The sequence below is a fragment of the Chiloscyllium plagiosum genome, chromosome 16, assembly GCF_004010195.1.
Source record: "Chiloscyllium plagiosum isolate BGI_BamShark_2017 chromosome 16, ASM401019v2, whole genome shotgun sequence".
In the NCBI taxonomy this organism is placed as follows: domain Eukaryota; kingdom Metazoa; phylum Chordata; class Chondrichthyes; order Orectolobiformes; family Hemiscylliidae; genus Chiloscyllium; species Chiloscyllium plagiosum.
In genome coordinates this window covers 49161618-49188026 of record NC_057725.1, presented here as the reverse complement: position 1 = coordinate 49188026, position 26409 = coordinate 49161618, and the positions used below count along the sequence as shown (strand labels likewise).

General features: G+C 41.9%; 1 protein-coding gene across 4 annotated transcripts in view; it reads right to left on the bottom strand.

The window, feature by feature from the left end:
• The window catches only part of LOC122557874 (acyl-CoA (8-3)-desaturase-like), a 46395-nt gene extending 22069 nt beyond the window's left edge, over window positions 1-24326 (bottom strand). For 3 of the 4 annotated variants that reach the window (XM_043706025.1, XM_043706024.1, XM_043706026.1), the window contains exons 1-7: window positions 24055-24326; window positions 16275-16385; window positions 15512-15709; window positions 13917-14018; window positions 12585-12713; window positions 10788-10848; window positions 3783-3859 (exon numbers count right to left, since the gene is read on the bottom strand). In XM_043706025.1, coding sequence (XP_043561960.1) covers window positions 3783-3859; window positions 10788-10848; window positions 12585-12713; window positions 13917-14018; window positions 15512-15709; window positions 16275-16385; window positions 24055-24225 — 849 coding nt within the window. In that variant the 5' untranslated portion in view covers window positions 24226-24326. The remainder of the gene's footprint in view (window positions 1-3782; window positions 3860-10787; window positions 10849-12584; window positions 12714-13916; window positions 14019-15511; window positions 15710-16274; window positions 16386-24054) is intronic. The other variant, XM_043706023.1, reaches the window with a different exon arrangement.
• Between the last annotated feature and the right edge of the window lie 2083 nt (window positions 24327-26409).

The window sequence follows — 26409 nt, the reverse complement described above, 5'->3', positions numbered from 1 at the left end:
GCTGGAGGTACTACTGAATAGAGCAGTTATACCATCAGACCATAAGACATAGGAGCAGAAATTAGGCCATTCAGCCCTTCGTGTCCGCTCTGCCATTCAATCATGGCTGATAAGTTTCTTAACCTCATTCTCCTGCTATCTCCTCATAACCCTTGATCCCCTTCATCCTCAACATCCTATCTCAGTCTTAAATATACGCAATAACCTGGTCTCCACAGCTTTCTGTGGCAATGAATTCCATAGATGCACCACTCTCTGGCTGAAAAAGTTTCTCCTTATCTCCATTTTGAAAGGTCTTCCCTTTTCCTCGAAGACTTGTGCCCTCAGGTCCTAATCTCTCCTACCAATGGAAACATCTTCCCAACATCCACTCTGTCCGGGCCATTCAGTATTCTGTATATTTCAATTAGATACTCCTTCATCCTTCTAAACTTCATCTAGTATAGACCCAGAGCCCTCAAACATTCCTCATATGTTAAGCTTTTCATTCTTGTGACCATTCTTGTGAACCTCCTCTGAACATGCTCCACAGCCAGTACATCCTTCCTGAAATGCAGGACCCAAACTTCCAAATGTGTTCTGACCAGAGCCTTATAAAGCCTCAGAAGTACATGCCTACTTTTAATTTCATGTCCTCTCAAAATAAATGCCAACATTGCATTTGTCTTCCTAACTACTGACTCAACTGCACGTTTACCTTAAGAGAATCCTTAACTAGAACTCCCAAGTCTCTTTGCACTTCTGAATTTTCTCCCTGTTTAGAAAATAGTCCATATCACTAGTCTTCCTATCAAAGTGCATGACCTCATGCTTTCCCATAGTGTACTCCATCTGTCACTTCTTTGCCCACTCTCCTAACCTGTCCAAATCAATCTGCAGTCTCCCTGCCTCCTCAATGCTACCTGTCCCTCTACATATCTTTGTACTGTCGGCAAACTATGGCAAGATGTTCTCAGTTCCTTCATCTAGATCGTTAATGTATAAAGTGAGAAGTTGTTGTCCCAACACTGAGCCTTGCGGAACACCACTTGTCACCAGCTGCCATCCTGAGAAGGACCCGTTTATCTCCACCCTCTGCTTTCTGCCAGACAGCCAGGCTTCTATCCATGCTAGCACCTTGCCTAGGACACCATGGGCTCATAACTAACTCAGTAGCCTCCTGTGCAGCACCTTGTCAAAGGGCTTCTTGAAGTTAAGGTAGATAACATCCAATGGCTCTCCTTGGTCTAACCTGCTCATTACTTAGTCATAGAGTCATAGAGATGTACAGCATGGAAACAGACCCTGATATCCCAACCCTATCTAGTCCCACCTGCCAGCACCCGGCCCATATTCTTCCAAACCCTTCCTATTCATATACCTATCCAAATACCTCTTAAATGTTGCAATTGTACCAGCATCCACCACTTCCTCTGGCAGCTCATTCCATACATGTACCACCCCCTGCATGAAAAAGTTGCCCCTTAGGTCTCTTTTATATCTTTCCCCTCTCACCCTAAACCTATGCCCTCTCGTTCTGGACTCCCCGACCCCAGGGAAAAGACTTTTTCTATTTATTCTATCCATGCCCTTCATAATTTTGTAAACCTCTATCAGGTCACCCCTCAGCCTCCGACGATCCAGGGAAAACAGCCTCAGCCTGTTCAGCCTCTCCCTATAGCTCAAATCCTCCAACCCTGGCAACATCTTTGTAAATCTTTTATGAACCCTTTCAAGTTTCACAACATCTTTCTGTTAGGAAGGAGACCAGAATTGCACGCAATATTCCAACAGTGGCCTAACCAATGTTCTGTACAGCCACAACATGACCTCCCAACTCCTGTCCTCAATACTCTGACAAATAAAGGAAAGCATACCAAACGCCTTCTTCACTATCCTACCAACCTGCAACTTCGCTTTCAAGGAGCTATGAACCTGCCCTCCAAGGTCTCTTTGTTCACCAACACTCCCAAGGACCTTACCATTAAGTGTATAAATCCTGCTAAGATTTGCTTTCCCAAAATGTAGCACCTCGCATTTATCTGAATTAAACTCCATCTGCCACTTCTTAGCTCATTGGCCCATCTGGTCCTTCCTCAAAGAATTCTAGCAGATTTGTCAGGCATGACCTCCCCTTGATGAAACTGTGCTGATGTTGCCCTATTTTATCATACATTTCCAAGTATTCAGAAATCTCATCCTTCACAATGGAGTCCAGGGTTTTACCCACGACTGAGGTTAAGTTAATTGGTCTGTAATTTTCCATCTTTTGCCTTACTACCTTTTTAACAGATGTCATATTAGCAATTTCCAATCCTCTGGGGCCCTCCTTGATTCTAGTGATTGCTGAAAGATCATTACTAATGCCTCCACTATCTCTTCAGCTATCTCCCTAAGAACTCTGGGATGTAGTGCATTTGGTCCAGGTGATTTATCCACCTTCAGGCCAATCAGTTTTTCTAGCACCTTCTCCTTGGTGATGGCCACCATACTCAGCTCTGTCCCCCCTCTCTTGAATTTTTTAGATATTACTTGTGCCTTCCACTGTAAAGACTGATGCGAAGAACTTGTTCAGTTCCTCAGCCATTTTCTTTGTTCCCCACTACTCTCTCTCCAGCGTCATTTTCCAGTGGCCCAATGTCCACTTTTGCCTCTCTTTTGCCCTTTATATATCTAAAGAAACTCTTACAGTCTTCCTTTATATTACTGGCTAGCTTACCTTCATATTTAATCTTCTCCCTCCTCTTATAAGCTTCCCAAACCTCTGGTAACCCACTGCCTTTTGCACATTATATGCTTTCTCTTCTGCTTTTACGTTATTCCTGACTTCCCTGGTCAGCCATGGTTGCCTCATACTCCCTATACCATGCTTCATTTTCCTCAGGATGAATCTCTGCTGTGTCTCCTGAATTAATCCCAGAAATTCCTGCCATTGCTGTTCCTGTGCTTTTCCTGCTAGACTCCTCTCCCAGTCAATTCTAACCAGCTCCTCCCTCATACCTCTGTAGTTGCAATTATTCAGCTGTAATACTATTACCTCTAATTCTATCTTCTCCCTCTCAGATTGTAGAATAAATTCAATCATTTTATTGATGATTGCCTCCTAAGGGTTCATTCACCTTAAGCTCCCTTATCAAGTCTGTCTCATTGCACAACACTAAATCCAGTATTGCATGTTCGCTAATGGGCTCTACCACAAGCTGCTCCAAAAAGCCAACTTGTAGACATTCCACAAATACCTTTTCTTGCAATCCACTACCAACCTGATTTTCCATTTGCCTACTTAAATCCCCCATGATCACTGTAACTTTGCGTTTCCCACACATCTTTTCTACCTCCCAGTGTATCTTGCACCCCAGCTCCTGACTACTGTTTGGAGGCTTATACATAACTCCAACTGTAGTTTTTTTTGGCTTTTGTGGTTCCTCAATTCTACCCGCACAGATTCTACACCATCTGACCCTACTTTCTTTCTTACTATTGATTTAATTATATTGCTTACTAAAAAGGCAACCCATTTTCCACTGTGGAATACAATAGTTATGCCAGTAATATCCAATATCCTAAATACACCAGGAGTGCACTAATTACTCAGGCACAGCTTAATGATGTCAGTGGTTAACAATAAATTAGATTAGCATGGAGAACGGTTAGAACCTGGGAGTCTTTAGTTGAAATGGTTCAGTATACTTTAAGTAATGCATTTAGTCAATGGGAAGCTATTTCCACTACTGCAAGTTAAATAGTGGGTAAGTTGAAGCTGGGATTGAACAAGTCCCAGGATGCTGTTAGTAGATACTCACCACCCACTGCTTTCGTTGCACAGCGAAGTAAAAGATGTACCATTGGAAGTAGAGGGGAAGTAGTGCTGGAGGTCCAACTGTGACAAGATGACAAAGCAAATTATTTAGAATTACAAAAAAACTGTAGAAGTTTCTTTATACAACTCAATGGGCTCCATCCCAGGCTCATACTCACATTTGACATGGAGCTGTCCAAGTCTCAATTGTTCCCATTTCTTCTCATTTTATGAGAAAACTGCCAAAGAATTCTCTACTACTGTCTAGTGCAAGTCTACTTTCTCTGGTCTATTGGGACTCCTACAACTCCACATGCTGTTAGATTGGGTATATTGGCAACGTCATAGATAGGGCCAAAGCGGTTTGGTCACCATGCAAGCTTAATGCGGAAATAGAACACACTGAAGCGATCCATCAGGACAATGGCTATTCCAGTCTGACCATTGCTTGCTGATTATCACATAAATTCTTGAATGGGCCTAAGTCTTGAAAAGTGCCAAGGGTTAGGGTACCACCATAGTTAGTCAAGGGGCTCATTCAATTATAATTTGAGGAATTGGCATCCATCATTCCTGTATGTCAAGTGCAGCCAGACTAGGAATTACAGATTGGTCAGTCAGGCTCAGTTGATACATCAATCCAGGAAGGTCCAGCAATTTTTCCTGCAGTGAGATAAAAGAAAGGATGACTATGATGCAAGTGGTGGAAGAGTTTGTCTGTGGTCATGCTTGAATGCTGAGTGATTCGAAAGCACAGAGTGGCAGGTAGGGTGAGTAGTTTGGGAGATTGAAATGGGTGTGAACACTTGAGTGGGCATGATGTATGCAATACAGAGGATTTTATCCATTAGCCTTAGTGAAATGTGTGCACAGTAGCCAAGTGAGAATGAGTGCTGGCCCTTGGGTGAAAGTTGGCTGAGAAAAGGTGATGGCACTTGCCCTTACAGAGGTCAGAAGATCATTGACCTTCTTGTGGCACTGTTGGGCATCCCTTTTGCTGCAGGATACAGCACTGATCCCTCGTGCATTTTCTGTCCAGGCTGCCTACATCTGGTCAGCAAGAAAGAGGACTACTCTCTAAGCAGCCAACATAATCGAAGACTCCTCCCACCCCAGTTATACTCTCTTCCATCCTCTTCTGTCAGGCAGAAGATATAAAAGTTTTACAACACGTACAAATAAATAGATTCAAGAACAGCTTTTTTCTTGATGTTATCAGACTTTCGGATGGACCTCTTAAACGTTCATGTTAACCTCTCTCTGCACCTTCTCAGCAGCTGTAACACTGTATACTGATCTCTGTTACCCTGATGCACTTGTATAGTACGATCTGCCTGTAAAGCACACAAGACAACTATTTTCACTGTATCTCAATACATATGATAGTAATAAATCAAATCAAAACAAAACAAAACCCTGTCCATCAACATCTATAGAACCCACTGTTCTAGGGAGCTAGCTAGCCTTTCAATTGTTAGTGTTGAGCACTGCAGTGTGAGGGGTCATTCCTAGCTTCAACATCTGAATGTACGCAGCTGGGCTTTAAATATGGTGCCAAAGGAGTGGAAGCTGGAAGATCTCACAAATAGTGAGCATTTCTGTCCCACTTACTACAAATTCCCTGAAAAATACAGCCAACATCTCAGTTACATAGTTAATTTGGTCTTCTAAATGCCACAAAGGTAAGTGCCATTATCTTCTCTCTGCTACCTCACCATCAAACACCAGGATTCGGTCTAACTCTGCCACGATAAGGGCATCTCACCAAGGCTCAGGGACAATAACTCCGAGTATTCTATGCATCAATGTTCACTCAAGGGCTTACACCCTAACCCTCAAGGGCTCATATTCCTAACTACTCATCCGTCCAGTCCTTTGTACTTCCTAATCGTTAATTATGCCATGTGGGCAGCTCGGTGGCTCGGTGGTTAGCACTGCTGTCTCACAGCGCCAGGGACACTAGTTCAATTCCAACCTTGGGCAACTGTGTGTGTGGAGTTTGCACATTCTCCCTATGGCTTCGTGGGTTTCCTCCAGGTGCTCTGGTTTCCTCCCACAGTCACAAAGATGCACATTAGGTGAACTGGCCATGCTAAATTCCCCACAGTGTTCAGGGAGGTGTAGGTTAGGTGTATTGAGTCAGGGATAAATGTACAGTAACGGGGAATGGGTTTGGGTGGGATACGCTTCAGAGGGTTTGTGTAGGCTTGTTGGACCAAAGATCCTGTTTCCACACTGTAGGGAATCTATTAATTGGAGACCATACATCACAGTAGCTGCTCTTACATCCACTTCCATCATACTCAATCCCTCCTTTTGTCTCATTGAGGAAAATACAGCGCAGCAGTCTCCATGTCCTATGTCCCAACAGCCTCCTGACTGACCAACCTATTTTCTCTGGATTGCACAATGAATGACGGGATAGTGAGAGGGACAGAGGAAGTGAGAGACTCTGGAGTGTTTTGCACAAGTCTTTGAAGGTGGCAGAACAGGTAGGTAAAGGTGTAAAGAAAGCATTCTTTTCCATTAAATCTTTCCTTTACTGTATGAGGTATAGAATACAAATGCAGGGATGAAATGGTGGAACTGTTTAAAATTCTGGTTAGTCCACAGCTGGAGTTGTGTGGACAGTTCAGGTCACCGTAGGAAGGACAAAATTGCTTTAGTTGTTGCTAGGGCTTGACAATTTGTAGATATGAAGAAAGGTTGAATAGGCGGGGTTCTTTTCCTTAGAACAGAGGAGGGTGAGTGGTGACTTAATTGAGGTGCATAAAATAATGAGGGGCTTGGATAGGGTGGATATGGAAGACCAGTTTCCCCTAGTGGAAGTCACAGATATAAGATGACTTGTAGAAAAACAAGGAAAAGGTTTTTTTCACCCAGATGGTGATGGGTGACTCGAGTTGACTGGCTGGTTTAGTGATGGAGGAATCAAGCCTCCAATCATTCAAACATGCCTAGATCTGCACCTGATGTGCTGGAGCCTGGCAAACTATGTATTGGGGATGCCAGAGGGTGGAATTAGGATAGATGGTTACTCTTTTCCGATTTTACTGCTCCTCGGATGCTGCCTGAACTGCTGTGCTCTTCCAGCACCACTAATCCAGAATCTGGTTTCCAGCATCTGCAGTCATTGTTTTTACCTACTTTTTTTCCTCAGTCAGTGCTGACACAATGGGCTAAGTAGTCTTTTTCTATGCACTAACATTTCTATAGTTCTATAGTAATCAGGTATTGCAATTGTTAAAGTCATTGCCAAGCTTAGGGTTACCCTCCGCAAACCACCCCCCCAAAAAACAAAACAAAATCGCAGGTTCAAACTGCAGTCTGTGGTGAATTTGTTCAGATACAGGACAGAAACAATTCACCTCAGGGTGTCTGCTGTAATGAGTGGAGAATCAGACATTTTCCAGCTCATGTTCAGCATCTAATAACACTTGTATAGTTAGCAATGTTGGGTAAAGACAAGATCATATTTAATTGTGATGCCCTCCATAGCCAAACAGCATGCTGGCAGTTAAAGTCTTGGCTCACACATGTGTAAAAGCACTATGGGCCAGCCAATAACCACAGAACCTAAACTAAGAAAACCTGAATGCATTCAGAGACAAGAGAAAGGGAGAGAACTGGAGAAAAAAAGATCAAATGTTTGCACAAAGAACTTTATTCAATACTAAAAGTTATAAACTCATCAGATTGTAAAGTCAGACTTTTGAGTGTTAACATGCGCAGAGACCAGCGTATAGCTTATAAAAAGCTCTGTCACATTTCTAGTTTCATGTACATGCCCCTGAAATTAATCAATACACAACAAATGCATGTCTGAGCAAATCTCACACGGCTGACAGGCTCCAGTCTTTGTGAGGTAAACATAGGAAATCCACTCTCTTAACACTAGCTTAATTTACAGGGAAGTCAGGAGAGGAAGCTGGCCAATCAATGAGGAGGGAAAGAAATCTCACCACAGCCAGATACATCAGGAGATCTGAAATAACAGAGACTAAGTGTGAGACTGTCTGGGGCCAGAACTGGAGATGACTAAAGGGTACCAGGGCTCCTAAGAGTGACTCTAGCACTAAACAGCAATGGCATCCTCTGGCAGGTCTGATTTCTCAGGAGCTCTGGATGCTAATTCTTGCTGTTTTAATTTTTAATTACTCACACAGACCAAACTCTGCCTAGTTTCAAATGGTTGCACTAAATAAAAAGACTGCTCAGTAAAGGGCTACTTGTACTCCCTTGATCTTAACATTAACAGGACATACTGTTCTAATCTGATCATTAAACACTGACAGTTTATCTGTCCAATGTGTAGAATTTGTCTTCAGCTTAACCAACAGAAAAGTGACATGTAACTCCAGTGCAGCCAAACAAAGCAAGGATTCCCAATTGTTAAATCCCCTTTGCTTTTTTATCCAGGTCTCTTCAATTTTATAATAGGGTCTTTTCCTGGTGAAATTACAAGGAATTCTTGTAACCAAGGAATGGTTATAATTTGTGCCCTTTCCAATTCATCTACTTACATTAACATTAAAAACAGTGTCTATAGAACAACCAAAGTTTGTTAACAACTGAAACTTGCAAGTTCCAGCCTGCTATGAATAGAAATAGAGTGCCAGAATAAATAACAATGTTTTGCAGAGGCTGGGTTCCCTGGTCCATGGTCTATTTTTGGCTGTGAGGGCTTTCTACCAGAATTGTGAATATGGCCTAGGAAGCCCCACCTATATGGAGCTATTGACCAATCAGAGCCGGGGATTTCCAGGACCCTGCAACAGTGTTCCTGGCTACTGCCAACAGCTCCCCCTGAATCTCTAGGTAGAGATCAGCAAGTGCTGCAAGGGGGCAGGTTCCAGTTTTGGGAAGCTGTGGGGAGAGGGGGTGGAAGGGTGTCTGAAGTGAGGGAATGGGATGTTCCTCAGAGGCCACACCGTGCCCTAGGACAAGAACTTTGATATTGCAAAATTGAGTGCAGAGTGAAGGACCTATCCATAATGGGCACCCTCCCTGCACTGTTTTACTGGACTGGTAGGCCAGCTCTTTTTTTTGTCTCTTGCCTGGAGCTGAAGTAATGTGAGAGTGCACCTTTAAATGGTTGGTGATTGACCACTGAAGGGTAGTGGGTCAGAAAGCTCAACCATGGACATTCCCATCCAGAACTTAATTTCTGAGGTGGCAGAAAAGTGGTCCATATCTCCCTGCTGCCACTACCCGATTCTTTGCCCTTCATGCCATGTTCCACACAGCTTCTAAGTAGGAGAGAACCTTGAGCAACTTCACACCAAAGGCTGCTCAGTTTCCTCACCATACATTGCTGTCCTGAGTGAGAAAATACTGCACTACTACAACATACAGTTCAAGTCAAAACATCATTACTGAGTCCCAAGCATGGGAAAAAGACTCAAGAATGAAGGAGCAGACACAAAAGTCCTGAAAGAATTCATTTGGGAATCAGCTAACAAATCTGGACATAGATTTGCTCGCTGAGTTGGAAGGTTCATTTCCAGACGTTTTGTCACCCTACTGGATAACATCTTCAGTGGGCCTCCAGGCAAAGCACTGCTGATAATTCCTGCTTTCGATTTATATGTTTGGGTTTATTTGGGTTGGTGATGTCATGTCCTGTTCTTTATTGCAAGGGGTCTAACACATCAAATTAGACCCCATCTACCACCCCCTGTGAAAAAGAACAGTACATGACATCACCATAAGAAATGATGTTACCACTGGAAATGACATCACCAACCCAAATAAACCCAAACATATAAATCGAAAGCAGGAATTATCAGCAATGCTTCGCCTGGAGGCCCACTGAAGACGTTACCTAGTAGGGTGACAAAATGTCTGGAAATGAACCTTGCAGCTGAGCGAGCAAACCTACATCCAGAACCCCATTTATCACCCCCTGAGAAAAAGAACAGGAAATTATATAAGCACAGGAAATGATGCTACCACAGGAAATTATATCACCAACCCAAATAAACCCAAACATATAAATCGAAAGCAGGAATTATCAGCAATGCACCGCCCGGAGACCCACTGAGGATGTACCTAGTAGGGTGACAAAATGTCTGGAAATGCACCTTCCAGTTCAGTGAGCAAACCTACATCCAGAACCTCAACCTGAGCTACAAATCTTCTCAAAACTCGCAGCTAACAGAGTTTCATTTTTAGTTGCCATTCATTATAGTTTCAAAACTTACTCAAAGCTTATAATACGAAGTCCTGCTTTGGGTACACTCAAACCAGAATGAAAATACACAGTGAAGGGTGTTTCAACCTTTATTTCTAAATGTACCATGGTTTGCAAATTTGAAAGGTGTTAATAAGCTTACACCATTGGTGCATAATTGGCAAATATAAGAGAGAGAGGGACTGTAGTTTGGTAGTTTCAACACAGACAACAAGTTTAAATGGGACAAAAGACCTGAAGATTTGGCAGGAGTTGGAAAGAGTTACACTAATCAGTACAATAAACAACACAGGTTAATAAATCCATTTAAAGAAAGCAAAATCTAGGGGTCACTTTTAGAGGAATATAATTGGAAAACACAGAAGTTTTGTTAAACCCATACAAAAATCTTGATTAAATATAATTAAAACTCGAGTACTGTGAATAGTTGTTATATACATTATGCAAAAAATGAAGACACTCGACCAGATGGGAACAAAACTCCAAGTGTTGCACCAAAACTGAGAGGTAATACTTTAAAGGAAAGGTTGAACAAAGCGCGGCTCCTTTTTCTAGGAAATTTATGACTGAAGAGGTGAGCCAAAAGAGGCCTTTAAGATTATGAAAGGGTTTGATGAGGCAGACATTAGAGACCAGATGGGGCCAAAATAAACAGCCACTAATAAGCATACCAGAAATTTAAGGATTTTTTTAAAACGAATTATTACTCAGGGAGTGGTTTGTATGTGGAATTCTCGACTATGAGGTAGTTGAAGTGACTTGCATGCACATGCACTGTACTGACATACACTGGATAATTCTATGCAATTGACTTACTCAGGAAGAAATACTTGTGTTGGTATTGGTATGGCATATACTTCTTCTTCTGTATCCCCACCTGGGTTGAAGGGAAAAAAAGAAAAGTTTGAGTTATCATTTTGCGCACACACAATAATGAAATCAAGGCTTGTGAATTTATTATGATTTTGGGCTTCAGGTGTTACAGCTTCATATGATGGAAGTGAATGTTGGCTATCCAGGCTTAGAAGTCAGTACATGTCACTGTTTGTCATTCAGTTAGTTTTAAAATTCGAGGGGCTACACTGATATCCAAGTCCAAGAATATGACATACATCACACTCTGCCAGGAGCATAATTCATAAAATCTATCCCAGTGTTTAAATTGGTTTCCAACCCAGTTCTTTTGTAAACTACATACCACTACTGGCTACAATGGGTGCCCTAAACAGTCCTTGACTCCACAAAACTGCAACTGGTCATATTTCATATTTTACTTTATTCAGCCAGGCACTTCCAAATGAATTCATTATTTTTTAAAATCTCTCTCAGAATGTGGGTGTTAATCATTAGTTGAAAATGGTTCCAAACCATTGCTCCCATGTAATGAGATAATTCAGTATCACTGCATAGAGAGTTCTAGCAGCAGTGAAGCTACCATGAGATATGTCCAACTTAGAATGGCGTGAGAAGGGAGCTTGCATTTGCTACTGTTGTTACTTTGCTTGATCTTCTCGATTATGGAGGTCATTGCTTTGGAAGGTGCTGTTGAAAAAGCCTTTACTCTCAGCTAGTGCTCCTTCAGCACCTGGTGTTAAATATACACAGACGCACAGCGAGCTCATTTGTTTCCATTCACATTATTTAAAGCAAGTCTAACTGCCCTAGCAGAAATCCTAGGAATTGTTAAATCTGCCTAACTATTCTCTGTTCCAGTTGCAGGAATTACATACTGCATCTCACAATGGCAACTAAGATACAGAGATCATCTATGTAATTTCCCGTACACTGTTCCAGCCTTTCTCTCTGCAAATACAAGGTCTCACACTAAACAGACAAACATAATTTGAAGTAGACCATTTGACCCTTCCAGCTTTTTTCAAACTACTGAGCCAAGATCATAGCCAATCTTCTCCCTCAAACCCTACCTTTCCACCCTATTTCTGTATTCCTTAATTTTTCTGTACTCAAAATTGTACAAGAGGTGAGACTCTCATCTCAAAACTGATTTTCCCAGGGTTAGGAAAATCAGGTCTAAAATATCAATTCCAAAGTTGCAACTCAGAAGCTAAGTGCTGAAATGTAGTTGCTTTAAATGTGGAACCACTTGGAGGATTTGGTAGCCATCACTCATGCTGCTTCTTCCTCTCACCTGGAAACATCTCCCCTCTCCCCTGTACCCACCTCAATCCCACTGACTACCATTCCCCTTCCCTCACTCTGGGCACTCCTCCTCCCTAGGTACTGCTCATGCTACCCCCAACCCCACCCCATCCTGAGCACCATTTCCCCAACAATTGCTTATTCTCAAGCACCCATCCAGACCAAATTCCCCATCACCTTTCCTTCGTTGGACATTGCTTACACTCTACCATGAATATTTGAACCCCTCTCTCCGTCCATAGGCACATACTTTCCTCAAAACCATTTGCAGCCACACTCGATAATCCCAATTCCCAGACACCCCATCTTGCTGTTCATAACAGTTAAGTTCCTAAGTAATTCTTATAGGTTGTCCCTCATTCTTTCTGCCTGCATCCTACTAACCTCAACAGTTTCTAAAAGTCCTGCCAGGAAGATGCCAAGCAGCTGACTGAACATCTGTGTTCGACTTACCTCAATTGGGAGCTTCTTTCCCAAGACAAAGAAGATGGGATGCATGTTGATGTCAGGGTCTTTGCGGAAGCAGTTGGGCTTGGCATGATGCTGAAAGTGGAGGTGGTTCCACCAGCTGGCTGGGGCACCCTATCACCAGAGAAAAAGAGACAGAAATGATCAGGCTAACTTAAGACAGTCAAAGCCGAAATCACCCTGAGAATCTCAAATATAGTGCACACATCATTCAAGCACACAACCTGAACTAACACAGTCAGTAGCATCAATTCCTTTTGATTCTCCCCCTACCCCCTCAAATCCTAACATTGGTGTCCTAGACGATTGGCCTCTCTCTACGTGAGAAAGAAATGGGAATAACAATTTTCTCTCCATGATTTTGGCTCTTCCCAGAGTATGACTCTGCAGGCATCAAATGCCCCCCAGCTGTTATCCCATGCGAGCCTCGTTGACAAGTGTCATTACACCTCGATCACATCCTGTCCTCACTGAACTAGCTGACGAGCTAATGTTCCAGTAGATGTGTCTGGAAAGGCACAAGGGATGATTTGATTAATCTCAGAGTCTCCAGACCAGAGTAACGTCTCTGTTCCCTAGTCCAAAAGGGTCCTGAGGCCAATTGCAATGCCCCTCCTGTTGAGTCGGCTGAGATCGAGAGATCTCCACCTACTAGGGATCAAATCTGGCCTCAGCCAATGAAGCTTAGCCAACTGAAACAAGTTAATGAGACACTGTATATTATTTGGTAGTACTTTAAGTCATGGAGTAAACTGGGGTGTACTTTAAGTCCCATAATGTAAACTAGAATGGGACAAGTGTACAGTGTAAACAATTAGCATGGGATCTATGTATGTAGAAAATTACAGGCATTGACATGGAATTGACTGGGAAGATAGACAGCAGGAAAAATGGCACACTGAAGACACAGATGCAAATATATGGAAGGCAACATAAAAAAGAACAAACTGCAGCTGATCAGAAACAGACAATGAAGGATAGAAAATAAGATGGAAACAGGGAGAGATGAGCAGAAATAAATCAGGAATTTCATTGAGGTTTCATTGCATGATTTTGTCAGATGTTTTATGGCAAACTTTCTTGAAACAAGTTCCCAGCCTTGATTATAAAAAAGACATGTAAGACAGGTGGAAATGTGAGGAGGAAGAGATAAAGAGAAAAGAAAAGAAAGCAATGATGGGCCAGAGATAGCAAACACAGGACAGGAAGTGAGAAGTTAGAGACACATACTACTGGAAAGAGATTGTGTTTGATACAGGAGTTATGGTAGATTAGCAACATGATAGTGCAGTAAACTCCAAATACAGTGTGACTCACTTTCAGGTGACCAATGATAAATTTGTGAACAATATGGTTCCACTTGGATTTGCTAAACACTGATAGGTGCCCAAAGTCATGCTGTAGCCAACCACCCTGTGCCTGCAAACAAAATCATAAGAAAGCACATTACAAATTAATACCAAGAGCACTGCATAGGTTATTGCAACAATACCCATCAACTAGGACATCCATGCTATCTTGGCCAGTCTCAGCCATACCAATTTAAGATTAAAATAAGTCTTACACTAATCACAGAGAGCAGAACATCCCATGTTGGAATCTGACCTTTGTCCAGCCTGATCTGAAATCTGCTGGTTGGGGAAATGCTGGCCTAGTGGTACTATCACTCGACTATAAATCCAGAGACCCCAGTGATGGTCTGTGAACCCGGGTTCAAATCATGCCATGGCAGATGTTGGAATTTGTATTCAATTAATATCTGGAATTAGGAATCTAATTATGACTGTGAAACCATTGTTGCTTATTGGAAAAATCCAGTCAGTTCTCTAATGCCATTTAGGGAAGGAAACTGCCATCCTTACCAGGTCTGGGGTACATGAGACTCTAGGTCTATAGCATGTGGATTAACACTTAACTAATACTTAACTGGGATAGGTAATAACTGTTGGCTTGGTCAGTGTCACCCTCATCCTGTGAAGGATTTAAGAAAAGAGACAACCAGACCTGAAGATATTAGGGTAAGTTACCAATTGTGACATGCAGAAATTGCTAATAACATACTGACTCATCAAACATAATTTATGACAGTTCATAAGGTAATTGGTGTCTACTTGATTCACTGATTATAATGTTGAAAGATTAAATTGTACTATCTCTCTGGACATTGATGTAATATTAAAGGATTAAACTTTAAAGGACTGTCTTTGGTGGGGCCGACAGTCATGCAGGAGTGCGAACGACTCCCCACTCCATTTAAACAGTTATTTGCTACTACTCCCCCTACTATTATCAAATTAAACTATCATTCAATCTCTTCCATTCAGTAATGCTTTCAAACCATCCTCCAAAGCTAGGTATGTCACACCTACATTGTCTTGGTGAATCACTGAGTCAGGAAATCATCTGCATAACGATTCCCCAGGATTAGGGCATTTACATTTGCATTATCTCTGAGGATGATCTCATCCTATCATTGTACCTGGGGTAACATGTGACTGAGGCTGGGAGTTATCTTGAGTGGCATGTGACTGTGGAGGAGTGGCCTGAGTATCTGTGAGCATGACCAACTGACCTGCATAAAGAGGATGTGTTTTCATTGTTCAGGGCCTCTTTTGATTCGATTTTGCATGCCTGTGAAGTATGCCAAAGGGGGCCACCTGGCTTGTACAGGTTTTAATAAACTTTAACTGCTTGCAGAAGTTGGTGTATGCGAATTACATCTCGTGTGTAAAACCTCGGGAAAAGAATCTAACATGGTGACTGTAGCTTATTAAGATTATGTAGCACACATGGATAGTCAGACCGAGTGATACATTTCCCACTTCATGTATTATATAGTTCCACCTAACATGACAATTAGGTTCCTACAGAAGGAATTTACCTAGTTATGTGCATGATAACTGCAAACCCACCTGCACAATGGCCAGAAGAGCTGTGCTGATCATAAAGGGGACAAAGGATGCACCAAAATACCATAGAGTGAGCCAGGCCGCAGCATCAAGGAGTAGTAGGTGTGCTAGCATTCCAGCAAAGAACAGCTTGTTTGGCTTGAGGAGATTCGTCTTTTCCACAAGTGCACGCAGCTCCTGGAAATCCTCTGTTATCAGTTTCTGAGACAGTGAAACAGAGAAAGAGACCATGAGTTTTAAAAAGACTCATGCTTAGCAGTGTGAATGGAATCTCACTTTGAGGAACCATTGCACAATGAGAAATTAGTGCTGCTTTGCATTTTTAATTTGTATGGAAAGAAAAATGCCAGCAAAATTCTTGTGAACAATGTCTAAAGTAGGTAACTATTATCTGTTTTGGTGTAAACAGGATAGCAATTGTTTATTCAAAACGTTGATTCTCCTGCTCCTCAGATGTTGCCTGTATGGCTGTGCTTTTCCAGCACCACACTCTTCGACTCTGATCTCCAGCATGTGCAGTTTTCTCCTTAGAAATTCATGGTGATAGAAACAACATAAAAGGCAGGAGGACTTGTATTTATACATATTTCAACCCCTCAGAATTATCCAAACCACTTTAAACAATAAAATACTTCTCAAATATCGTCACTATTCTATTGCAGGAATGCACACATCATGATTCTCATTCAATAACAATCAAGCTATTCTCTTTAGAGACGGCAATCTCGGATTGTTCTGCAGAACAGTGACCGCAAATGGTACTCACACTTTTCCAAGATTCCAAGCTGGGCTGGTCAGGAGCAAGCTCTCCAATCAACAGCGAGTTCAGATACTTGCTCACCAGTGTCTTATCAATGTGGAAGGCAGTGAAGGGATCCTAAAGGAAGAGACCGGTAGTTATCTGGAGTAAAGCACTTTATTTGTGGTAAAGTCTGTGCAAGATTTGAAAATGTTCCAACATTCAGAATTTTTTAAATAAAGGGAAACCCACAATGGAAACTTAAATCCAATCATGCAGGACATCACTCTGCTTAAGAAGAGTAAAGTTGGACACGAGGACAAGGTGGCTCACAACCATATTCTCAAGGATAGTTAGGGATGGATGCTAAATACTGGCCTAGTCACAATAGCCACATCTCAAATTTTTTTTTAAGAATTCAGCATTCACTGCACTCAGGGAATTAAAATGACAATGGAACACCAAGGCAGCACAGAGAGTTGAAAAAAGACTAGCACCTTCAGAAAGAACAGTGAAATTAATCAATAAGTCCACATACACCTTACTGGGTTTCAGATCATACCACTGATTGTTTATTGCAATACAGTGAAATAATTGAAGGTGAAGATTTAGCAACCTGTTATTCATAAAGTTAAGTGTCACAGGGGTTATAATAAATCTCATATCTCATGATAAGTGTAGTCAACAACGTAAAATAGACAGGGGCACACTGCTTACATCAAGCATACTGCAGTTAAAAGCATTTTAGCATTGGATGGCTAAAGCAGATAAATATATTATTTGTAGCAAGGCATCACTCTACATAGACAGGAGCTGGGTGAGATATTCAGTTGTAAAGGCATGTCCCATAGTCCAGAGTCCTGCTCAGAATACAAATGTACAAACAAGAAAGGAGAGTAGGCACTCCATCCTTCTTGCCTGCTCTACAGTTCAATAAAATTGTGGCTGAGCTGATTTTAAACTTAACTCTACATTCCTGCATGCCTCTGATAATTCTTCACCCTCTTGATAATCAGGAATCTATCTGTGGCTTAAAACTATTTAAAAATTCAGCACCCACTGCCATTTGAGGAAAAAAATGCCAAAGACTCAACCTTCAGAGAAAATTTCTTTCCTTATGTCTGTCCTAAATAGAGTGTCTCCTTATTTTTAAATTATGACCCCTAGTTTCAGATTCTCCCACTGGTGGGAAAAATTCTTTGCACATTCAACCAATCATGTCCTTGGGGCCATATGTGTAATAATTAAGTCACTTCTGATGATTCTAAACTTCAAAGGATACAGGCCCTCTCTAATTAGCCTTCTTTTTATGGTAATCGGCTCATTCCACATGCTAATCTAGTAAACCTTCTCTGAACCGTTGTTTGAAGACAGGATTACAACCTGCCACACTTCATCTCACACTCTGTCTTCAGTATTGCTCCTTGACAGGTCTGCAGGATCTGGGAGGTTGCCGTATGTTTAAAATGGTTGACATATTTCATAACCTCAGTATGTATCAATATCTCTTGCCTTATCAATGCGAGCAAATAAATTGAAGATATTTTTAAAATCATTAAGTAATTGGCAGGCTGCTCCAACAGTGCTGTGAATACCAATCTCAAGGGGAACTAACTGTAACCTGTGAAAAACTTGAATAAATTGTTTCTCATTCAATTTTTAAGGACAACAAAATTTAGGGGAGGCAATGGCCTAGTAGTATTATTGCTGGACTGTTAAATCAGAGACCCAGATAAATTTGCACGTGACCCGTGTTCTAATCCTGCCACAGCAGATGGTGGAATATGAATTCAATAAATATCTGGAATTAAGAATCTAATGATGACCATGAATCAATTATCAATTGTTGGAAAGAAAACCCATCTGGTTCACTAATATTCTTCAGAGAAGGAAACTGCCATCCTTACCTGGTCTGGCCTACATGTGACTCCAGGCCCACAACAATGTAGTTGACTAACAATTAGGGATGGACAACAAATGTTGCTTAGCCAGCAATGCTCTCATCCCGTGAATGCATAAAGAAAAAAAAAATTTGACCTGAAAAATTACTGAATGCATGTGCAATTTATAAACTACTGTCAGATCCTAATAAAATGCTAATGGTTATTTCAGAAATTCCACTACACAAGGGCCTTTAGTTAATTACATATTAAAACTGATTGATTTATTCACTTCAATAAAAAGGTGATTTGTACAACTGCATTGGGGGAGGGGGAGCTGTATATACACAAAGCAACTGTCACAATTCTAAATTATCAGAAATTCCATACAAACCACCCAGAAAAACAAAACACCATATAGTTACAGGAGGGCAGGGAACAGGTTATGTTTGTTGGAAAATTAACATAAATTGCTCTTGAAGTTGCAATGCTTAACTTTTCAGTTCACTCTCTTGCTAAGACACACTTGCAAAATCACAAAACTTAAATTTTCCAGGAACCAGAGCACAATGGTAGAATATAATTACTTTTCACTTTGCAACAAAACATATTCAGTGACCTATTTGAGTGGTAATCTAGTCCAGATTTAGTGCTGCAGTTAGAAACATGTTTATTAGAAAAAAGAAGCTTTTAAATAAGTGTCCAATCCTCCACTTGTACAGTAACCTCATTTGAGTCCTAATGACGGTCCTGCCTGAAACCTTGACTCTCCTGTCCCTCTGATGCTGCTTGATCTGCTGTACTTTTTCCAACTCCACATTTTATCGACTCTGACTTTCCAGCATCTGCAGTCTTCACTATCTTCAAGTAACCTCATTTTAAAAGACTTATAAACAAACTACAGTATTTTGAGCTACTAATCGTATCAGGGTATCTCAGTGCTTAGTAACAAAATACATTTAGAGTCATAGAGTCATAAAGTCCTAGAGATGTACAGCATGGAAACAGACCCTTCGATCCAACCTGTCCATGCCGACCAGATATCCCAACCCAATCTAGTCCCACCTGCCAGCACCCGGCCCATATCCCTCCAAACCCTTTCTATTCACATACTTATCCAATGCCTTTTAAATGTTGCAATTGTACCAGCCTCCACCACTTCCTCTGGCAGCTCATTCCAAATCCATACCACCCTCTGTGTGAAACAGTTGCCCCTTAGGTCTCTTTTATATCTTTCCCCTCTCACCCTAAACCTATGCCCTCTAGTTTTGGACTCCCCCATCCCAGGGAAAAGACTTTGCCAATTTACTTTATCCACGCCCTTCATAATTTTGTAAACCTCTATAAGGTCACCCCTCAGCCTCTGACGCTCCAGCCTGGAAAACAGCCCCAGCCTGTTTAGTCTCACCTTATAGCTCAAATCCTTCAACCGTGGTAACATCCTTGTACATCTTTTCTGAACCCTTTCAAGTTTCACAACATCTTTCCGATAGGAAGGAGACCAGAATTGTACGCAATATTCCAACAGTGGCCTAACCAATGTCCTGTACAGCCACAACATGACCTCCCAACTCCTGTGCTCAAAACTCTGACCAATAAAGGAAAGTATACCAAACGCCTTCTTCACTATCCTATCTACCTGCAACTCCACTTTCAAGGAGCTATTAACCTGCACTCTAAGGTCTCTTAGTTCAGCAACACTCCCTAGGACCTTACCATTAAGTGTATAAGTCCTGCTAAGGTTTGCTTTCCCAAAAAGAAGCACCCTGCATTTACCTGAATTAAACTCCATCTGCCACTTCTCAGCTCATTGGCCCATCTGGTCAAGATCCTGTTGTAATCTGAGGTAACCCTCTTCGCTGTCCACTACACCTCCAATTTTGGTGTTATCTGCAAACTTACTAACTGTACCTCTTATGCTTGCATCCAAATCATTTATGTAATTCCTCGAATTCCATGAGCAGCAATTACCATTTCATATGCTGTTGCATTGTTTTGGAACTTTGTGGACAATGACCTCTTGCTGGCCCCTCTCCCCTGTGAGAACATTCTGCACCCTCTCTGAGACATCTTTGATCCCGGCACCAGGGAAGCAACACACCATTCTGCTTTATCGCTGCTGGCCACTGAAACGTCTATCGGTACCTTGGACTACAGAATTCCCTAACACAATTGATCTCTTGGAAGCCGATGTACCCCTCGTTGTATTAGAGTCAGTCTCAATACCAGAATTTCTAATGTATTTCATAGTATTCTAGTAGCTATTATTCAAATTTCTAATAGAGAAGCACAATGATTCATAAGGAATCTTAGAGTAGCACATAAACCACCAGACAGATCGTACTGTAAAGGGTTCTAAACTACTTCACTAAACACCATACATATCAAAAATTAGAAGTAACAAACTGGAAGTGGCATAGATGCAGGCAGGTCCCACCTCAGAATGGGGGGGGGGGGGGGGGAGATATCCTCTGTCATTCTCCATTGAACAACTACAGAGTACATAGTGTTTCATGAAAGCAGGACAAATATGACCAGAAGTGAGTTTAGTCTTTCATATTCATAAAACGGATCCATTCTTTTAAGATCTGAATGCTCCAAGAGAGCTATAAGCAAACAGAAGAAAAAGCTAGTTTGGTATTTACATCCAATCCAGGAAAGAGGAACTCCTTTACAGGTAGTTACTCTCCTGGATCATTTCTGAGCTGTAACTACATACTGCCAAACTATCCAATTCTGGGAACAATTGTTCTTTCAATCGAGCAGTCTTTGAAGGTTAGGCAAGTTTCAGATCACATAGCAGTACTTGTAACAAAATTCTTTCTTTTCCAACCTGTATGGAAAACAGCTTCCAAAAGAAGTATACAGCAGCTGTGTTTCCTGACTTGAGAGCATTGAAGTTTTGCAAATATTACTTTGATGAGTTGTTACTGCAACAGAGATATGTTTTACGGCAGACAATTCCAGGTAATGTTATTCAATAAGCTGGAATTGTTTAAGGTCTAGAAGAATGGACTGCCTTGGAGATCTATAATAACTGTGAATATTTTATAATTTTCATGAAGTATTCACTTCCAATGCTCTCCAGCACATTCATGCAAGCAGATGTCATCTGCTTGGCTTCAAAAGATGACTTTAACCAACTGATGAAAGAGCAGCGCTCCGAAAGCAAGTGCTTCCAAATAAATCTGTTGGAATATAACCTGGTATTGTGTGATTTTTAACTTTGTAAACCCCAGTCCAACACCAGCATCTCCGAATCAAGAGATGGACATTGCAAAAAAAGATGAACAGAACTGGAATCATAGCATGTACTATTGGAAAACTTGTTTGCAAAGACCATATCATCATGCCTCCCCCTTAATAATATCAATGCTTAAGCCAAACTCAAAGTTTTGTGGATGGGAAACAGCTAGAACATGACCTACCAGTATGTTTAAGAGTAACTCTAAGTCAGACACTTGCCTCCAAAGAAAACTTTACCAAAGAAGATTTTAAAAAAAGAGCAGAAATTGCTTCTGAAATAAACTTGAGGGTACAACTTGAGGAGCTCATGTGCAAAAATGCACAACTTGTTTTCTATCTCTGCTAATTAGTGGAAGAATATTGCACTGCCTCAGTATTTGAATTATTTACACAAATACTAATGAGGTTAAATCAGACCTTGAAAAGAATAATGCTATTGGACATACAAACACCAAACAATTAAAAGTCCTGGAAAATATCTATATTCTTAACATGACATGTCATATTGCGAAGAATTCCTCAAGAGAAATCAGACGTCATAATTACTATTTTCAACTTGTTTCAATTTTTCAATACTTTTCACCACTGGCTCTTTGGAAACAAATCTACATGGGAATGAGTTGCATGCTCAATATGAAACGTTTTCCTCATTACCAGGTCTGATGAGAGATAGGCTGGCTTCAAGCTGTCACCCAATCTCTGGGAATTACTTTAGAAGTGGGATCATAGGATGTGTGGTAAAAGGACACTCTTGAGGACTCCAGAAGTTCTGCTAAGTAGCCACAGTGCAGTTGAGGATATCACAGATCTATTCAATGGCTCCTCAGTTTCAGAGGGTCTACAGCAGAGGTTTATCAGTTTCACAATGCTGATCCTAAGGCCCTGGATGGCCAAGTCATGTACCAACTTTACATGTCATGTTTGATACTTTCCAAATTTTTATATGTATTGCTTGAGTCTTGAATCTTATTCTCAGCCTTATTGTAATAATTCTGCATTCTCACATAATTTTTTAATTGTTGATAAGTGATCTTCATAATTCAGTACTTTTTAATTATTTCTCTGTGAACGCTCCCAGAACATTGATTTATACTTTTCTTTGATTGACACTAAGAACATTCTTTAATTGTTGATCATTATCCTGATGTTACTGAACTGAGATCACTTTTTCTCCCAATTGTTGGTTTGTAAGATGTGATCATCAATCTGTCTCTTTAAGATTCATCGATCTTTTATTCTGTTTTGATTCTCCATCAGTAAATGTTAATCATATTTGGTACAATAATTTCAGATGATCACACTCCCTGATTATGATTATTGACCTGTGACAGTCAGTCAAAATGAATCTTACTTCAATCATTGATCAGTAATGTTTGTGACAGTGAAGTCTGCCTCCGGAAAACAGGGTCAAAAAGTGTGCTGCTGGAAAAGCACATCTGGTTAGGCAGCATCCGAGGAGCAGGAGAATCGATGTTTTGAGCATAAGCTCCTCATCAGGAATGTGGGGAATACCCCAGAGGGCTGAGAGATAAATGGGAGGGGAGGTGGGGCTATGGGGGAAGGTAACTGGGAATGCGATGGGTAGATGAAGGTGGAGGATGAAGGGCTTTTGCCCAAAACGTCGATTTTCCTGCTCCTCGGATGCTGCCTGACCTGCTGTGCTTTTCCAGCACCACTCTAATCTTGACTCTAATCTCCAGCCTCTGCAGTCCTTGTTTTTACCGAGATGAAGGTGGGGGGTAGAGGAGACCACATCGGGAGCAACAGACACAATGGATGCTGTGTGTGGAGGTGCAGGAAAATCTCTGCTGGATGTGGAAGGAGCGTTTGGGGCCTTGGATGGGCGCAGGTTTTACACCTCTTGTGGTGGCAAGGGAAGGTGCCGTGAGTGGACAGTGGGTTGGTGGGGGGGCATGGACCTAACCTGTCCATCTTCTATCCACTCCACCCCCTGCTCTGACCTATCACCATCACCCCCCACCTTCATCTACCTAAGCATTCCCAGCTACCTTCCCCCATAGCCCCACCTCCCCTCACATTTATCTCTCAGTCCTCTTGGGCATTCCCCCCCACGACCACCATCCCCTCCCCCACTCCTGATGAAGAGCTTACGCTCAAAACGTCGACTCTCCTGCTCCTGGGATGCTACCTAACCGGCTGTGCTTTTCCAGCAGCACACTTTTTGACCCTTCGTGAGTCTGATCTCCAGCATCTGCAGTCCTCGCTTTCTCTGGACAGCAGGGAATGGGCTGGCCATACCATCTGATCTTTAATGAAGATGATTTCGGGTTTATTGTTAAGCGTGAACTCGCTAGTCAATGCATATTGCCCATTATGGTTTAGATCACAGCAAAGCCGGTCTGATAATAAAGCAACTTTCCTGCTTGGAGCCCTACAGAAAGATCCAATACGTGAAGGACACTCTGCAATGACATGTCAATGAGTGATCTGTGTTTTTTCCTTGCATTACTCACTCTCTCTGATCATGGATCAATAGTAACAAAGCAACTCCACTCCATCAGCTTTAAAACAAAGATCCTCGGGAACTTGGCGTGGTACTATTTGAGATTTCGTCGGTCTCTGGTTGTCGCTCACTCATTTCGTTTTCCCTACTGCTGAGTGATTGCTTGGAGAGAGACCTCACTCTTTCACCCTCACTGCTGTCAATGCTCCAATCTTACCGTAGCGTCCTGCCCAGCGTAGTGCCCGATTACTCGGGCGCCTCCCGGGTGCCTTTTGCTGAACTCCGAGATATCATAGATCTTTCTGTGGATCACCAGCCAGCGATCGTTGCGGGTACAGTGCTTCTGCACCTCCTCCCAGGTGAAGAACCTGTCCAGACCACACTCCATCACTTTCCTCACTGCCCCGGCCGGCACGTATCTCAGTCCGGGAGTGATGCGCTGAAGCCCGTTCTACATCTCCCTCGAGGCCGCTCCCTGTACCTGGCTTTCTCCCCAATTTCAGAACCACATACAGCAACTGGCGCTGGGATCCCGCCCCACCGCCATCCATTGGATAGTGTTCACATCAATCACAACTACATTCCAGAGTGGTTGGCTCATGAATCCGTCAATCACACTTGCAGGTTCCCACGCTGCTATTGGTGGATATCTGAGGCGGTAATGAAACCATGTTCACATTCTATTGGCTGAAGGAGGCGCCCATTCCCCACATGCCAAATGCTATTGGAACATCTGGTAACGGGTCTCCCCTCACGCGGTTTTTTCATTGGTCACTGCACGGACAGCAGATTCACCGAGAGGGTGAGGGAAGGGATGGAGGTTCTTTGTCTGCTGCTGGCAACTAATATCAAACAAACATAAAAGAATCAAACAAGGCTCAGTTTGTGAGGAAACTGAGTCCACTAGCTCTTCAGGACGATCAAGATGCAAAGACTTTAAGGCTACGATCTGCCTTTAACTCCCCCCTCCATCAGCACATAAATATTGAGAAGTCAACTCATTTATTTCTTATTCACTTTTGCAGAAGACTTCAGTTAATCTCTCCACATTCCTCTGAAACGTGGCAAAGATTCAGAATGTAAATTCAACGCACCGGCCAATTTGTCAAAGGAAAATTCCAAAAAAAAACCGGCTTTACAGGTATCAGAAATCAGTGACAAAAGTCACCATCGAACAAAACTGATAACAAAAGGACCCTTATGGTCACAAGGTTTTGTGGTTGAAAAATAACATGTTTAAACGTTGGAAATTGATATCAAAATGAAATGCCGTATATCAAAAACAGAAAACTACATTTTAATGTTTAAGGTGGATAACCCTTCAACAAAGACAGGCATTGAGTAATGTTGGGGGGAAAGAAGGATGCACTTTGGAGCAGTGGGGGTGGGGAAGGGAGAACTAATGCACAAATTGCATGGAAGGCGTTGACAGGTTGCTTGACTGGTAGCACAACGGTGGGGAAAAAAATGGACAAATAAGGTGAGCAATCAACCGGAGACAAAATACAGGATTAGATCCATGCTTAAGGGATAATCAGCAGTAATAAGTGACAAATGTACAAATGAAAAGCCAAAATAAACGAAACGCATTTTCCTGTGGTGTGATGTTTTAAAAGGCTCTTACGGCAAAATTGAGGCAGATTCGGCTCACATTGCAAGACAGTGCAGGACGTCGTTAAGGCTTGAAGTTACCAATGTCACTTTTCTGAGTTTAAAATGACAATGTTCTCCCTGCATTCCTTTCTTTAACAAGGTGCTGGTGATTACTAAAATAAAGAAAATGGCGTGATTCTCTTGTTCCTGCTTTCCAAATGTTATTTACAGGGCACCTCATTTAAATTCTCTTGTTTCCCTCTGTTCAGCATTTCCCCCTTACTATCAGTCAACTTAATTCTGAAAGTCATCACAATCAAATCGAATGATCATTTTCTGAAATAATGACTAGATAATTATCAAGAATAAGATCACTTCTCCTTAACTCAGGAATGCTAAAAACTGAGCCACATTGTTTCAGTTAAAAGTTAAAAATCACACAACACCAGGTTATAGTCCAACAGGTTTAATTGGAAGCACACTAGCTTTCGGAGCGACGCTCCTTCATCAGGTGATTGTGGAGGGCTTGATCGTAACACAGAATTTATAGCAAAAAATTGCAGTGTGATGTAACTGAAATTATACATTGAAAAATTGATTGTCTGTTAAGCCTTTCATCTGTTAGAATACAGTGATAGTTTCACTTCTTTCATGTGTAAATCTCACCAAGACCTTCCCCACACCTCCACTACTTGCCTTCAAACAACCGCCAAACCTCAAACAGATCATTGTTCGTAGCAAACTGCCCGGCTCTCAGGACAACTCCATACAACCCTGACATGGTGGACTCTGCAAGACGTGTCAGATTGTGGACATAGATACCACTATCACACGTGGGAACACCTCCCACCTTGTACATGGCAGGTACTCATGTGACTCAGCCAACGTTGTCTATCTTATACGTTGCAGGCAAGGATACCCGGAGGCATGGTACATTGGGGAAACTGAGCAAAGGCTACAACAACGGATGAATGGGCAC